At 50.2% G+C, this 16,185-nt stretch overlaps 1 protein-coding gene across 5 annotated transcripts; it reads right to left on the minus strand.

Moving 5' to 3' along the window:
* Window positions 1–1,769: 1,769 nt before the first annotated feature.
* Window positions 1,770–12,275, minus strand: LOC308664244 (C-type lectin domain family 12 member B-like). 5 transcript variants are annotated; one of them, XM_081321286.1, is made up of 9 exons: window positions 12,145–12,275; window positions 11,974–12,063; window positions 11,470–11,596; window positions 11,013–11,135; window positions 10,519–10,812; window positions 9,955–10,115; window positions 6,722–6,819; window positions 4,968–5,101; window positions 1,770–3,269 (listed from the first exon to the last, which is right to left on the minus strand). In XM_081321286.1, the coding sequence occupies exons 2-9, from the start codon at window positions 12,037–12,039 to the stop codon at window positions 3,265–3,267; spliced, it is 1,008 nt and encodes a 335-aa protein (XP_081177412.1). In that variant the 5' UTR covers window positions 12,040–12,063; window positions 12,145–12,275; the 3' UTR covers window positions 1,770–3,264. The 5 variants fall into 5 exon arrangements, 4 of the variants coding, with proteins under 4 accessions (XP_081177412.1, XP_081177410.1, XP_081177413.1 ...); XM_081321284.1 differs by having other exon boundaries at window positions 11,470–11,601; XR_014025632.1 differs by lacking the exon at window positions 1,770–3,269 and adding an exon at window positions 7,313–7,603 and having other exon boundaries at window positions 5,077–5,101; window positions 11,470–11,601.
* Window positions 12,276–16,185: the final 3,910 nt, after the last annotated feature.

Below are 16,185 nucleotides of genomic sequence, written 5' to 3' on the forward strand. Positions count from 1 at the left end.
CTCCTCCCATCCCCCCTTGTCTTTTCTCCTCTCCTTTCCTCTCCTTCCCTCTTTTTTCCTCCCCTCTCTTCCCCTCTCTTTCTCTCCCTTCCCCTCTCCTCTCCTCCCCTCCCCTCCCCTCCTCTCCAATAGGAATAACATATAAGGAAGAGGACGGTAAGTGAAACCCAAGAAACCTCCTGCCATCTCTCTCTGTCTTTTGTCCCACCATCTTCTACTCATCCTTTTTCTTCCTCATCAGCTTTCTGAGGCTGCACAGATTTGTGGGTAGTTACAGAAGTCCAGGAAAGAGGAGGGGAGAAAGCTATGTGCCCCCCGCCGCCTCTGTAGCCCAGCACCTGGCTCGCCATTCCCGCACAGACCAGATTGAACCCACTTCCGCTGAAATACTTCCAGGATGGCATCTGCTGCCCATGCCCAGCAGGGCATGTGCCCCTCTGATGAATTTTCCCGCCCTGCCCTTTCCACCCAGGGCTTTGGCCCTGCCCTCCCTTGTGTTTTCTCACAATGACCAGCCAGCCCCCCTTCGCCCACTCCCTATGAAGTCTGGGGCTGGTGTGTGTGTGTCCTGAGAAGGCCTCCCCTGAGTGCCCCTTGTTCAGAGAGAGACGTCCCCTTGTTTTGAAGAGGAGGAGGGAACATGGTTGAGGCAGGAGGGCATCATGGAGGAAGGTCAGTGTGCTGGACCAGTATGTAACCATCTGGCCAGAGCATATACTTAAGAAGAGTATTTAGCATTTACAGGGTTAATGTTGTATGCTTGGCAGAATTGTATGAAAGAACATGTAGCATTTACAGGGTTAAAAGCTATTTCCTTAAGAGATGGTTTCTGGGAAATGTAGTCTAGTTTTTAGTAAATGCTATAGCTTATCTAGAACAGTGGGAGGAGTTTCAAAGTTTATTGTAGGATATCCTGGCTACGTGCCATTGCATTATCTCTCTGCATGAATCCAAGCCACGAGGCTTCTTCGCTCCGTGCGAACATGGGGTGAATTTCCCTTTTTGTTTTACACTGCTAGAATGGACAGATATGCTCATGAACAGGTGAACCTAACAGCAAATGTTAAGTCTGCCTAGGATTCCTGATCAATAAATATTTGTTTAAAACTGTTCTGCAGAGTTTATGTGAAGTGACCAAAACATGCTGGAACCACCCAGCAGACGGGGGGGGGGGGAATAAAAACCAAACACTCCCCACCCCACCCCCGCTGCCAATCCTCAACAGATGTGCTCACAACAATGAAAAACTCGGACAGGAGGAAGAGTGCCACCAGGTGGGCAGGCATGTGTCTTGCTCGGCTGTGGCTTGGGGGGGGCACTTTTTTCAGTGCCATTGTAACTTTGAACAGTCACTAAGTGAACTGTTGTAAGTTGAGGACTACCTGTATTTCATCACTTTTTTCCTTTTTTGGGGGGTCATCAAGTTTTTGACACCCTGCTAGGTGACTGGTGGTCCTCGGATGTTGCCATATCCTAAAAGTGGTACAATGGGTGAAAAGGTTGAAAAGCCCTGCTCTATATCCCTTTTCCAATAATTTATGTATCCAGGAATTTGGTCTTGTTGATTTAATAAAGATGTTTTTCATCGACCTTTGCCCAGGTCTCCACTATACTTCAAGACTGGCACCAGCTTCTCAACTTCCTTGTTGTCTTCTTGCTGTCATAGAAGTCTTTGGCAGAGAGCAAAATTTAATTTATTGAATTTTCAAACCAACCATCTCCCTCACAGACAAACTGGGCCGTGTTCAGATAAAATATCACAACATAAAAACAGTATATAAAATTTAAAAAGGCAAGGATGAATTCAACATCAACATGAAAATTCATTAAAAGCTGAGCTTGTAGCCCACAGCTGAAGCCTCCTACTGTATATGAGCCCCACAGAAGGCTACAGAACCATGTTTTATGTCTTTAGTGAAGGCCAGGAGAGTGGAGGGGGTGGACCTGTCTCATCTCCCAAGAAGCGAATCTCCCATGGGGGGCGGGATAACAGCAAAAAAGTCTTCCTTCCTGGACCCGCCCCCCCTCCCTGTTGGAGTTCTGTGATTGGTGGGGTCTGCAACGTATCTTCCCTGCCTCGCCAGGTGGGACCAGCTGATATAACAGACGGCTTCCTAGGTAACCTGACCCCACGGCATGGGGGGCTTTATAGGTCACAACCAACATCCTGAATTGGAAGCAAACTGGCACCCAATGCAGCTTGCATGGTAAAGCTGATATGTGAGCCGTTCTTGGGGCACCCAGGATGGCCCCCACGGCCTCATTTTGCAGGGGTAGCTCCCATGAAAAGCGCATTGCAATAATCCAAGATGTTTCTCCCCCCTCCCAGCTATGCAAACCAGGCAGATGGCTGGGGGCTGCGTAGATTTCTCTTTCCTTCGGGAACCCCTGGAGGAGGGGGCTGGCCAGGGGTTAAATTATTTCCCTCCCAGTTTGCAACTACTGGACATTTTGCTTTTGGTCACCTCAGCATATTTGAAAGGCATCAACAGGTGGCGGGGTGGGACTGAGCTGGAGGCATCAAGAGCTGCATGGACAACATTGTCTCTATGAACTGCCCAGAACAATGAGAGTGAAGCTCCCTAAAAGGGCAAAAAGTCTTTCTTTGAAATGAGAATTGGGGCAGCGGGGACCAGGGGCCACGAGGCTTTGTGGTTTGTTTTGGGAAGGAAACTCAGACTGAAGGGGGGGGTTCAGTCGGTGGAGGAGCAGCTTGGAGTGTATATTGTACTCCAGACCATCTCAAGGGCGACCATCTCAAGAGATGGGTTGGGGGGGGAGGGCTAGCTGGGAAAAGCTATACCAAAGATGTGGAGCTGTGGGGGGACAAGGCACCCCCTTCCTCCCTCTTCTGACCAGAGACCGTCTGGGGGAGAGCCAATTTGGGTAGCCAGGCCTTCTCTGCACCCCCGGAAGGGGAAAGTGGAGGCCCTCTTTCCTTCTAAGTAAAGGCCAAGCCAACCGCTCTGGGTCCTGCTGGGAAGGGATGTCAAGGTTGGGTCTCCTGACGGGCCCCTCTTGGCGAAGAGTGGAAATGCTTCCTCTCTGGGTGGCTCCCCCTGCGCCCCTCCTTCCTGGGAGTTTAGGGAGGGTTTAATCTGGATAGGGTGTAGCCTCCGGCTGACGTCTCAGTGCTGGACCACCAGATGGGGGGAGGATCGTGTGCCGCAGGAGGCGCAGGAAGGATCGGGGAGACTTGGGGTGGGGGTAGCAAGCTGGCAGTGAGCCAACAGCGAGGTAGTTGCCGAAAGGAAATAGCAAAAGTCATCCTGGAAGGGAGAGAAAAAAAAAACCCCATGAGAAAGTGCCCAAAGGCAACACAAGAAGCAATGGATGGAGACTAGTCAAGGAGAGAAGCAACCTAGAACTAAGGAGAAATTTCCTGACAGTTAGAAGAATTAACCAGTGGAACAACCTGCCTCCAGAGGTGGTGAATGCTCCAACACTGGAAGTTTTTAAGAAGAGACTGGACAGCCATTTGCCTGAAATGGTATAGAGTCTCCTGCCTGAGCAGGGGGTTGGACTAGATGACCTCCAAGTTCCCTTCCAACTTTACTATTATGATTATGATTATGAAATGGTGGAGTCCTCAGCTTCCTGTGGCTGAAGTGGAAGGGAGGGCAGAGCTGGTGGGGGAGGCTGCTCCCCACCCAACAGCCTGGGGAAGGGAAGGGGAGGAGTGGGGGGGGCTGGAGGGTCTCTTGCAGCTGCCAGAACCCTTCATCAACTGGAGAAGACAGTTCAGGCAATTCACTTTAATTAAGTGCAAGTGGTCCATACTGGGACCACACACACACACACACACACCACACATCCCTCTGCAGAAATAATCCTTGACTTACAACCATTCATTTAATGACCATTCCAAGATAAAACTGTGCTGAAAAAGTGATTTACAAGCAGACCTCGCACTTACGACTATCACAGAATTCATGCAGTTGCTTGGCAACCGACATGGATTTACAACAGTTTCAGCATCCTGGAGTCACGTGACCCCCCCCTTCTGCGACTTTCCCAGACCATCCTAGGTGGGATTCTTTTGTTTGGGAAAAATGGTGCAAGGGGGGGGGGGAATACCATGGCATGGCATGGCATGGGCGGAGAGGAATCGCTTCTCTCCCTCCAAAGCCAGAATCAGACCCCACCTGTGAAGCTACTGGGGTGGGTGGGGGGAATTAGGACAGAGCGAGGAAACCGTTCTTCACAGACAGAACTCAAGGAATTCACTGCTCCGAGATTTGGTGATGGCTAATATTTTTTTTAAATCCAGCCTGCATGGTTTCCCTTCCGCCAGAGGGGAGCCCTAGCCCTTTGCACAGCACCCAAACATCAGAGGAGCCGGCTGGGTCAGGGCTGGGCCCATCTTGGCACCCATGGAGGCTTCCAGCTACTAGCCAGGGGGAGAAACCAAATGTGCCAAGGCTGGGCTTAGCAGGGCTGCTCTGGCGTTTGCGTTGTCCTTCGGGGCTCAGAAAGAACATGCTAAAAGAGGGGCAGCCCTTCCTCCTCCTCATAGTGCAGAGGAGTCCCCCAGCAGCTCTGAGCCCCCCCTTTTGTAAAGATGCTGACCAGCTGTTTCCACTGTCAAGGTCTGCTGGCTGTGCAGACCTTGGGCTTCTCTAGCCTTCCAACTTGCCCTCCGATTGAGCTCTAAATGGGACCTTTGGCATCCTCCGGAGTCTTCTCCCGCAGGCTCCGTAATTGGGCTTCTGGGCTCTGCCTGGCAGGGGAGTTCTTGAGGGCAGATAGCCCCGTCTGGATGGGGCCTCTCCAGCTGAGCCACCCACCCCCAACTCAGTTTGAGAGGCGACTGGACTCACAACAAGCATTGGAAAATGAAGATGCTCGTGACTGAGCAGCTCCACACAGCCCCCCCACACACACTCTGCTAAAGGGAGAAGAATGGGGGGAAAGCCGACCCTCATAAACAGAGCACGCCCAACTGAAGAAGGGGGTGGTGGTCTCACCTGTGGGCTCCACTGTGGTGGCAAGCTTCTCGCAAATATATTTTTTCCATCCCTCACAGGAACACAAATGGACAGCTCCCTCATGCAGGTAGGCACAGTCGTGTCTATATCTTATTTCTCCACACTTTGGACTCCTGGCAAATAGATGGGGAAGAAATGGAGGTAGTGACAGATTTTATTTTCCTGGGCTCCAAGATCACTGCAGATGGGGACTGTAGCCAAGAAATTAAAAGACGCTTGCTCCTTGGGAGGAAAGCCATGGCAAATCTAGACAGCACACTAAAAACCAGAGACATCACCCTGTCAACAAAAGTGCGTATAGTCAAGGCTATGGTCTTCCCAGTTGCAATGTATGGCAGTGAAAGCTGGACCATAAAAAAGGCTGAGTGCCAAAGAATTGAGGCCTTTGAACTGTGGTGCTGGAGAAGACTCCTGCAAGTCCCTTGGACTGCAAGGCGATCAAACCGGTCAGTCCTAGAGGAGATCAATCCTGACTGCTCTTTAGAAGGCCAGATCCTGAAGCTAAAACTCAAATAATTTGGCCACCTAATGAGAAGGAAGGACTCACTGGAGAAGATCCTCATGCTGGGAAAGATTGAGGGCAAGAGAAGAAGGGGACGACAAAGAATGAGGTGGCTGGATGGAGTCACTGAAGCAGTAGGCATGAGCTTAAATGGATTCCAGAAGATGGTAGAGGACAGGAAGGCCTGGAGGAACGTTGTCCATAGGGTCGCGATGGGTCAGACATGACTTCGCAGCTAACAACAACAACAACACTTTGAACTAGGAAAGCAAGGAGAGAAGCTGGCTCTGGGCCTCTGCTCTGCCCCTGCCCCTGCCTCTCCGCAACACCACCCCACCTGTGTCAGGGACCCCTGCCTCTCCCACAGCACCACCCCACTCATGCCAGGCTGCAGAGGGAGGTGGGCAAGGCCAGCCAGAGGCAGTGGTTAGCCAGGAGGCCCCTTGGCCGGGTTGCATCCTGCCCCAAAACAAGGAGGGGCCTTAAGGGAGGATTCCCTTCCTTTCAGATGCTCTGCGTATTTTGCCAGTGGATTCCAATGACCTATTACTCAAGGGAATCTGAAGAATGACTTGGCAGTTCTTTTATTTATTTCATAAGCAAAGCAAAGTACCCCCGCCCCCACCCCCAGCCATGACTCCACCTCATGCAGGCTGGATAGGTGGGGTGAAGGTTTTAGTGTGTGCAAAAAGCAGAGCTTCCAATAAGTCTATTTATGTCTGGTGTTCTATACAAAAAGATTCACTCTATACTTCTGTCAGCTAACAACCCCACATCCAGCCGCCGAGATATGCAAAACCTCAGAAGTCTCAAAGGAGGTTCGGTTCTGCTTTTCCAGAGAGTTGCAGGGTGTCTCCTAGTCCCACGTCTTCCCGTCAGGGGCCCAGGAAGAAGGGGAGGGAAGGGGAGGGCTGGCTCTGCCACCATCAGTCCAACCTTCTCAGCTTCCAAAGAGCAGCCCCCCCTCCCGCTCACTGCTGGGGCCAAGCCTCCCAGCCCTCCCCTCTCCCCTTTGGGTCAGCCCCTTAGGCAAAGCATGGAGCAAGAGGGGCCCGTGGGAAGCCGAAGCCTCTAACTGACCCCAATGGGGATGAACAATGGGGCATCCCTGGAATGGCCTCCATCCCACTGGGGTGGCATTTCAACCCTGTGGAAATCTGGAGTGGTGAGAAAAGGCAACTTGGTCCAAGCACAGATTCTCCCAGGGGCTGGTTATGCAGTCACAACTCACCTGTCTGAAATCCCAGAGGCAGGGGATTGATCAACCCAGAAGAAAGAACTCCTTGATTTTTTTAGGCCAATCCAGTAATCATTTGATTGTTCAAGGCTCTAAAACAAAACAAAAAAGAAGATGCTGAGTGAAGAGATATCAAATCAATCAATCAACATCAAAATGCAAAAGCGGGAGGTCCCTGAGCATCCTAGGAGAGAACACACACACACACACACACATACACACGGTCCCAGGGGAGCTTTTGCAACCTTGATGGAGCCACAGTGGGCCGATGGGGAGCCCCCACTAGTGACTTGGAAGGCATGGAAACCACACGCTGTCTGCAGGGGAAGAGTTGCCTCTGGTTTGAGGGGGGGTTCTTTGTGGGGCTGGGGGTGCACAAGCAGGACCTCTTGGAGAGGTGCTGAGAGAAGCCATGAGAGAAAGGCTGATTACATCAACACCAATTTCCTACCAGGTATTTGATTTAAATGTCCACTTAATTACATTGTTAAGAATGGAAACCAATGAGCAGGATTCTCATGCCCACCAGTCAGATGTCTCCCCCCCACCCACACACATACATAATTAGACACAGAAAGCACCTACAGAGAGACCACTGGCAACAGGCTTCTAGAGGGAGAGGGAAGCCAGGGGCATGGAGGAATGAGATGCCAGGGCCTGTTGTGATTAAGTGTCAGCCTGTGCTCCCAGCAGCTGAGTCCGATGAATCTGAGGAGGAGGAGGAGGGGTTTGGAGAGCCTTTGGTGTCAGACGGAGGCTCTGATGCACTGCAGGACTCTCAGCCTGGCCCCTCCAGTCATGTTCTTCATGAGGCTCAGCTGTGTGAGGAGGAGGTGTCGGACTCAGAAGAGTCACAGCTGAATCTGTGCAGAGACACTAGAAGCAAAAGGCAATCCAGCAGAGCAGAGCAGAGAAAATCAATGAGGCAACTCAGTGAGAGGAGGAGAAGGCAGTGAGAAGCCACGCCTTGGGACTGATAATAAAAGGGGAAGGTGTGGGCAGGGCTGGTTGCTGAAGGCAACCGTTTGGAGACATTCTAAGGAAATCCTGGTCTGTTCTTGCTACTTCTGTTTAACTCTTCTTTGTTGACTTGTTTGATATTTTGATTCATTTATTGAAGGAAATAATCTGTTGCTTTTTTGTTTGAACTGTAAATAAATTTGGGTTGGGTTTTTCCAGCCTATTGATTGTAAAAAGGAAAAAGGGGTTGTCCCTGACACACAAACAGGGCCGTTCGTAGGCTGGAACAGAACAGGGCCCCTCAAAAAGCTCTTTTCCAAGCAATGATGGTGCTGATTGGAGACTTGCAGCTGAGAAAGACCACAGCAGACCCATCGGTTGTGCTGCTTGTGCGAAGACCACTCAGAGCTACAACTGGGCTGGAATGTAGCCATGTGGGCAATGATGGACAGGCCACGGTGGGCAGCCTCTGGCTCCTTGGGGGAGCACCTGTCTTCAATTACCTCTGCCCAGGCGGTGCAATTGGGCTGAGTGGAGCCCTTGTGGTCCCTTCGGTGAAGCAGTACCGTCTCTTGGGACCATGGGGGGTGGGGTGGGGGATGCCTCGTCTGCCACCCTGCCTCCCCTCTGGAACACTCCCCCTTCTCCATCCCCACAAGATCCCTACGGCTCCCATCCCCTAGCGCTGGGGGCAGGGTGTGGGTTTTATTGCAATTCAGAGACTATATTGTAGATGCTTATGAACTGTCTCTTCTTTAATCACTCCTACATTTTAAAACATAAGCTGTCCAAACTCATCTGGAATGAAGCGGTCTCTTAATTATATCAAGCAAACAAATCTTTGTGTGACAGGCCATAGCAGGTTATCATACATAAATCAAGATGTCAACTTATGTGGTCACTAAGAGTCAACACTGATTTCATGGCATATTATCTATCATATCTATTATCTGTCTCATTATCTATCTGTCTATCTGTCTGTCTGTCTGTCTGTCTGTCTCTATCTCTCTAATCTAATCTAATCTATCATCTATCTCTAATCTATCTAATCTACCATCTATCTCTGTCTTTCTGTCTGTTTATCTATCTATGTATCTAATCATCTATCTTTAATCTGTCTGTCTGTCTGTCTCTAATCTAATCTATCATTATCTCTAATCTATCTAATTTACCTATCATCTATCTAATCTATCATCTATCTGTCTCAATCTGTCTTTCTGTCTGTCTGTCTATCTATCATCTATCTATCTATCTATCTATCTATCTATCTATCTATCTATCTATCTATCTATCTATCTATCTATCTATCTATCTATCTATCTACATCTAATCATCTCTTTAATCTATCTAAACTTATCTATCTATCTATCTATCTATCTATCTATCTATCTATCTATCTATCTATCTATCTATCTATCTATCATCTACTATCTGTCTGCCTGCCTGTGTCTCTCTCTCTAATCTAATCTATCCTCTCTAATCTATCTAATCTACCTATCATCTATATAATCAATCATCTATCTCTATCTGTCTTTCTGTCTATCTATCTAATCATCTATCTCTAATCTATCTAATCTAATCTATCATCTATCTATCTAATCTATCTATCTATCTATCTATCTATCTATCTATCTATCATCTATCTATCTATCTATCTATCTATCTATCTATCTATCTATCTATCTATCTATCTATATCTATATCTATATCTATATCTATATCTATATCTATATCTATATCTATATCTATATCTAATCTAATCTATCATCTATCTATCTATCTATCTATCTATCTATCTATCTATCTATCTATCTATCTATCTATCTATCTATCTATCTATCTATCTATCTATATCTAATCTAATCTAATTTATCACCTACTATCTGTCTGTCTGTGTCTCTCTCTGTAATCTAATCTATCATCTCTATCTAATCTACCTATCATCTATCTAATCTATCATCTATCTAATCTATCATCTATCTAACTGTCTTTCTGTCTGTCTATCTATCTAATCATCTATCTCTAATCTATTTAATCTAATCTAATTTGTCATCTATCTATCTATCTATCTATCTATCTATCTATCTATCTATCTATCTATCTATCTATCTATCTATCAATCATCTAATCACCTATCATCTCTGCCTTCTATCTATTGAAGGAAGGATCAGGGTGTGGTTTGGTGAGATCCCCTGATCTCCCTTTTGGCTTGGACCCACTGGCTTGCCTTTAGCCTTGATCCTGCCCAGGAAGCCTTTGCTACTCACTCCAGAGGACCAGATGTCTCCAGCATCCCAGGGCTCCTTCAGAATAAGCAGCTGAGAGGAAGCGTCATTGCAGGCCCGTTTGCTGTTCTCCCAAGTCCCCTCTCTATCAAAAATCCGCAGACACTTCCACCTAAAGAGCTTCCATCCCTTGGGACAGCAGCCTGGGGAAGAGACCAGAGGTCAAGAGTCTTCAAAGAAAACAGAAAAAACTAATCGCCCCACCCACCCACCCACCCACCCACCCACCCACCACATGCAGCCTCACCCACTTTGCAACACTGCTGCCCCCACCAGAGAACTTCCTTCCCCCATGAAAGATTTGCCTACCACCTCATGCAGAAGGCCCACTGCCTCCGCCTCCCCACAGCTGCTGCTGGGTTTTCCCCAGAGGGGCTGCACAAAAGCCCAGCTGTGGCTCGGAGGGAGGGGCTCCCTCAGCAGCCTTCCTGTGGTTTCCTACTCACACGCAAACCTGAAGGGCTCCCACAGTAGCCAGAAACGGGCTGCAGAGACTCCCCTGGACACCCCCCAGACTCAGAAGGGGAGCTTGGACCAGGAACGTACCAATCTGCCTGCAGGAGGTGGCCCGGCTGAGATCGGCCTTCAGGCTCTCCCTCTCGCTCCGCGAGACAGCCAGGCTGTGGTTGACTTGGCCCAGCAGGCGCTCCTGGTGCTGCAGCTGCCACCGGGTCTGGTTCTCGGCCACCCGGCTCTGCCAAAGGGCCACCCGGGTGGAGTTGAGCTCCTTCTCAGTCAGGTGCAGCAGGTGCCGGCTCTCCTCCAGGCCGGCTTGCAGGATGTGGCGCTCGGCCGTGTGGTCTCGGGAGGCTTGCTGGAGCTGCCGGGAGGCCTGCAAGTCTAGAAAGAGAGGGGGCAGTCGGGGAAGCAGAGCATGGGGTGGGGGGCACGGAGGGAGGGGACCAATCACTGGGCAGGTGGGGAGCCCACTCTGAGCTCAGGAAATGGCAGTGCAAGGCGTGGGAGAAAGCAATCTCTGCCACTCTTTCCCCCAAGCAAGCTGCAGGTGGAGGGTCAAGCCTGAGGTCTCCGCGACTCACATTGCACCCCAAGACTGACGCTGATGATGGAGAGAAGAAAGAGGCCAATGCCCAGAACTCCCAAGGCTACACCCCTGGTTCGTGAGCTCCACCCTGATGGAGAAACACACCACTCCGGACATCCTGGGAAAGGAAGAATTGGGGTAGGGTGGGGCTCAAAGGGGAGCTGGTGGTTGCAGAGTTCTATCGCCTGCAGCTGCCTGCTCTGGTGGGGGACGCAGCAGAATTTTGTGGGACCTGGAAGGACACCTCCCCCCCCATCCAGATAGACAGAAACTCTGGAGAGTCTCAGGGCGGGGGAATTTGGGCCAGCATCCTGAGCATGTGTTGGTGGCAAACTGCACTTCCCTCCAAACGTGCAGGATGCCTTAGGTGGCCTTGCAGCTGAATTGGTTTTTCCCCCCCTCAAAATGACAAAACTGCCTTGCGTTAGGGTGATGGCCTCTTTCATGCTCACCTGCGCAGCCCTGACGCCCCTGGACAAGGGCACTCTGTGTCCTGGTAGCAAACTGCTGCTTCCGGGGTTTGAGTCCCTGGGCCGCTGCAGGCACCCCTGCCTTGAGGGGGGTCTCTTGAGGAAGACTCTGGTCTGTGGAGAAGAGCAGGACGGGCTTGGAGGGAGCCAGACTGGGAGCGAAAGGTGCAAAAACCAGGTGACTGGGGTGCTGTGCTGTTCTCCCTTTGAAGCCTCCCCCCCCAGTTAGGGGCTGGGCGGCAGGGAAGCCCCGGGTTAAGGATGGCCTGGGTGAAGAAGGCATCCCTTGCTCTGCCCAGCTCTCCTGGGGAGGGGGAGAAAAGACCCCTCTCTGCTCAGGTTTGCCATGCTGTGCCGTGCCCCCCCCCCATGAGATGACTCTCAATTACTCAAAGGAAACCCCCTCAATGGTGCTGAGCACCGAGCCCAGCCCCAGAACTGAGGGGCTGTACGCTTCGGGCAGCCAAGGGCTTCCTGAGCACTCACCTTTGCCCCCCTGGGCGGCTCTGGGTGGCAAATCCCCCTGTGCCCGGGGTCCCTGGAGGTTCTCATAGGTGAACTCCCCCTCGTCCGGCTCTGGAAAACAAGTGGAGGTCAGGGGGCAGGAAGCACGAGGGGGGGGGAAGCCCCAAGAGGGCTGGCCTGGCTGGCCCCTACCTTCCCCAGGACTTTTCTCCGGAGGACTTCCTGCAAACTGCAGATCTGCGTATGTCACAATCTCAAACATCCGTGGTCACTCTGCCTCTGTGTGTGTGCACGCATGTGGGTCTGTGTGTGTTCCCCTTGGAGTGGCAGAGAGAAAGGAAGTGCAGCTGACTGGCTGAGGGGGCTGGCCAGGAGGGAGGCTTGGAAAGCAGAAGTCAGGGCTGTGGGAGAGCCAGCCCAGCATGGGGGTTCCCCAAAAGGAAACAGAGAAGGGCGGAAGCCGCTGCTGCTGACATTGAGACACCAGAAGTGTGAAGCACAACCCTGGGGAGAAGAAAGTGTTATGCAAGTGCCCTCCCCCCGGGTTCACTTCTGGACATTCGCTCACACGCTCAAAGCCCTGGAGCACAGCCAGACTCAGATCATTTTCAAGCAAACACAGAGGCACAAGCCCTTCTTTAGAGTACCCAGAGACCAAGCCAATTTAAAATAACAGCAAAACTTTATATACGTTTCTGTCACTCTTTCTCTCCCTCTCCCTCCCTCCCTCTCTCCTTCCCTCTTTCTCCCGCTCCCTCCCTCTCTCTCTTCCGCTCCCTCCCTCCCTCTTCCTCTCTCTCCCTCTCCCTCCCTCTCCCTCTCTCTCCCACTCCTTCTCCCTCCCTCCCTCTCGCCCTCCCTCCTTCCCTCTCCCTCCCTCCCTCTCCCTCTCTCTCTCTCCCGCTCCTTCTCCCTCCCTCTCTCCCTCCTTCCCTCTCCCTCCCTGTCTCTCACTCACTCTCACTCACTCTCTTTCTTACACACACACACACACACACACACACACACACACACACACACACACTTACCCATATCTTTCTAAACTAGGCTGCAGGCACACAGAAGCTGTCGCGTTTGGATCCAAAGATGACTCAAAGAGTGGGAAGGGGGCTGCAGGACCCCCTTTGTCTCCCCAAATGCTTGTTTTGTTCATTGACAAGTTGATTGACGTATGGTAGCTTTGGATGGGATTTGGGGAGGGGCCCCATGTGCTCAGGCCCAACTTCTTTTGTCAGCTTCAGGTGACATTTGCTTCTTTCGTTTCCTTAAGGGCTCCTTCTTCTGTACCTCCTAGAGGGACCTTTCAGAGGAGACACCCCCCCTCCACCCCTCCACACACACACACACACACACACCCCGGCTTTTGCCCACCCTGATTATGTGCCTGCTTCATCTTTAGGCAGGGCCAAAAAAGCCAACACAGTGCTAGGCTGCATTAACAGAGGGATAGAATCAAGATCACGTGAAGTGCTAATACCACTTTACAATGCCTTGGTAAGGCCACACCTGGAATACTGCATCCAGTTTTGGTCACCACGATGTAAAAAAGATGTCGAGACTCTAGAAAGGGTACAGAGAAGAGCAACAAAGATGATTGGGGGACTGGAGGCTAAAACATATAGGGAACGGTTGCTGGAATTGGGTATGTGTAGTTTAATGAAGAGAAGGACGAGGGGCGACATGATAGCAGTGTTCCAATATCTCAGGGGCTGCCACAAAGAAGAGGGAGTCAAGCTATTCTCCAAAGCCCCTGAAGGCAGGACAAGAAGCAACGGATGGAAATTAATCAAAGAGAGATGCAACCTAGAACTAAGGAGAAACTTCCTGACACTGAGAACAATTAACCAGTGGAACAACCTGCCACCAGAGGTGGTGAATGCTCCAACACTGGAGATTTTTAAGAAGAGACTGGCCAGCCATTTGTCTGAAATGGTATAGGGTTTCCTGCCTGAGCAGGGGGTTGGACTAGATGACCTCCAAGGTCCCTTCCAACATCATCATCATCATCATCATCATCATCATCATTATTATTATTATTATTATTATTATTATTATTATTATTATTATTTTATTTTATTTTATTATTATTTTATTATTATTATTATTATACTTCAGCCTTGCCTCAAAAGAGCCTGCTCAACACATGCCTGTTTTAGAGCAAGGAGGAGCCCCAAACCATAGGAAACCAGGGTCTCCAGGTGAGGAATTCCCAGGGCCAGTTTGGGGGAGCTGAGCAGATCCTTATCCCTGGGATTATTTCCCCTGTTGGGCTGATTGGGGGGAGGGCAGCAGTACTGGGGAAGCCCCTACTGAAGGAGATGGAAGGCCGACATAAGGGGTGGGGTCCCTGACTGAGGGTGGAACCTCTCACCCAATTACTATTTTGCACCCCTTGTTCAGCTCCCCTGTGAGTGCTGAGGAGGCTGCTACTCCTCCTTAGAGGGGCTTGCAGGCGTTTGGGGGTGGGTGGGCGTTGTCTGGGGCCAGGAGGGTCAATCTGGTCTGAGGGATTAGGCAACCAGAGGAGCTGGGCTGATCCTGGTCACCCACCTCTCAGAGAGAGGGAGGGAGGAAAATCGGCAGCTTCCACTTTCTTTCCTGTGGATCTGGGTCCCAATCCGATCCAGGTTTCTGAAATAAGATGCCAGGCCTGCTGCTGTGGAAAGGAGGTGATCCATTTATTCATGAAAGGAACAGGTTCGCTTCGGGGGGGGGGGCGGGCGGTTCTATAGAGAAAATGGGGAACTGAGAGGTTTTCTTTTTTTAGGGGAACTAGTCCTTCGTGCCAACTTGGGGGTGGTGAGGGTGTATGTAAATGTTGATTTTATTATGTGAGACTCCAAAGGTCAATCTTAATTGTCCTTCCTTGTGTCTTGCCTTTGCTGTGTATAGATGGTGTCTTGGCAGCCTATTTGTGGGTTTGGAGGTGTGTGAATGAACAGGTATTTTTTCTGGCTAATTAGAACATAAAATAATAGAGTTGGAAGGGACCTTGGAGGTCTTCTAGTCCAACCCCCTGCTTAAGCAGGAGAGCTTAGACCATTGCAGACAAGTGGCTGTCCAGTCTCTTCTTGAAAGCCTCCAGTGAAGGCAAGCTGTTCCATTGGTTGATTGCTCTCATCCTTAGGAAATTTCTCCTTAGTTCTAGGTTGCTTCTCTCCCTGATTAGTTTCCATCCATTGTTTCTCATCTTGCCTTTTGGTTGTTTGGAAAATAGTTTGACCCCTCATCTTCAAATATTGGAAGGCTGCTATCATGTCACCCCTGGTTTTTCTTTTCATTAGAGTTGTTGTTAGCTGCAAAGTCGTGTCTGACCCATCGCGACCCCATGGACAATGTTCCTCCAGGCCTTCCCATCCTCTACCATCGTCTGGAGTCCATTTAAGCTCACGCCTACTGCTTCAGTGACTCCATACAGCCACCTCATTCTCTGTCGTCCCCTTCTTCTCTTGCCCTCAATCTTTCCCAGCATTAGGCTCTTCTCCAGTGAGTCCTTCCTTCTCATTAGGTGGCCAAAGTATTTGAGTTTCAACTTCAGGATCTGGCCTTCTAAAGAGCCGTCAGGGTTGATCTCCTCTAGGACTGACCGGTTTGATCGCCTTTCAGTCCGAGGGACTTGCAGGAATCTTCTCCAGCACCATAGTTCAAAGGCCTCAATTAGAGTAGACTCAGTAGACTTCATTAGAGAAGACTCAGCCAATTCCTGTAACCATTCTTCATGTTTTAGCCTCCAGCCCCCTAATCATCTTTGCTCTTCTCTGCATCTTTCCAGATGTCTCAACCTCTTTTTTTATATCATGGCATCCAAAACTGGATGCAGTATCCCAGGTGTGGTCTTACTAAGTCTTAGTAAAGAGGTAGCAGAATGTGATCTTAATTCCATCCCTCTGTTAATGCAACCTAGGATTGCATTAGCTTTTTTGGCAGCTGCAGCACACGGCTGGCTCACATTTAAATGATTGTCAGCTGCCACCTTAAGTTTGCTAGTGCTTCGCTGTTTTGTGGTGACATTTGGCCATGAACTGTGGGGAGAGGGAATGAAGGGAGGGGGTGCTTAGGGGGGAAAAAAGTAGAAACCCTGCTGCCTTGGCAAATGCTTCAAGGTCACACAACTGGAAGAAGGAGGGAGACACATAACAACTTGTGCTCAGACTGATTGTTATGAAAACATCTTTCACAAACTGCTTTGGTCAAAATGGGGCATGCAGCAAGAGGCAGATGGGGGAGGGAAGT

Source organism: Vipera berus, assembly GCF_964194415.1.
Source record: "Vipera berus genome assembly, chromosome: 2".
NCBI classification, from domain to species: Eukaryota; Metazoa; Chordata; class Lepidosauria; order Squamata; family Viperidae; genus Vipera; species Vipera berus.

What these genes read in the sequence shown, in the direction of transcription:
- LOC308664244 (XM_081321284.1), bottom strand. Translation starts at nt 12,214, where the DNA reads ATGTTTGAGATTGTGACATACGCAGATCTGCAGTTTGCAGGAAGTCCT. An exon ending in GGGGCGTCAGGGCTGCGCAG is followed by an intron (nt 11,136 to 11,469) that starts GTGAGCATGAAA and finishes TTCCTTTCCCAG; the next exon opens with GATGTCCGGAGTGGTGTGTT. An exon ending in GCCTCTGGGATTTCAGACAG is followed by an intron (nt 5,102 to 6,721) that starts GTGAGTTGTGAC and finishes TCTATTTGCCAG; the next exon opens with GAGTCCAAAGTGTGGAGAAA.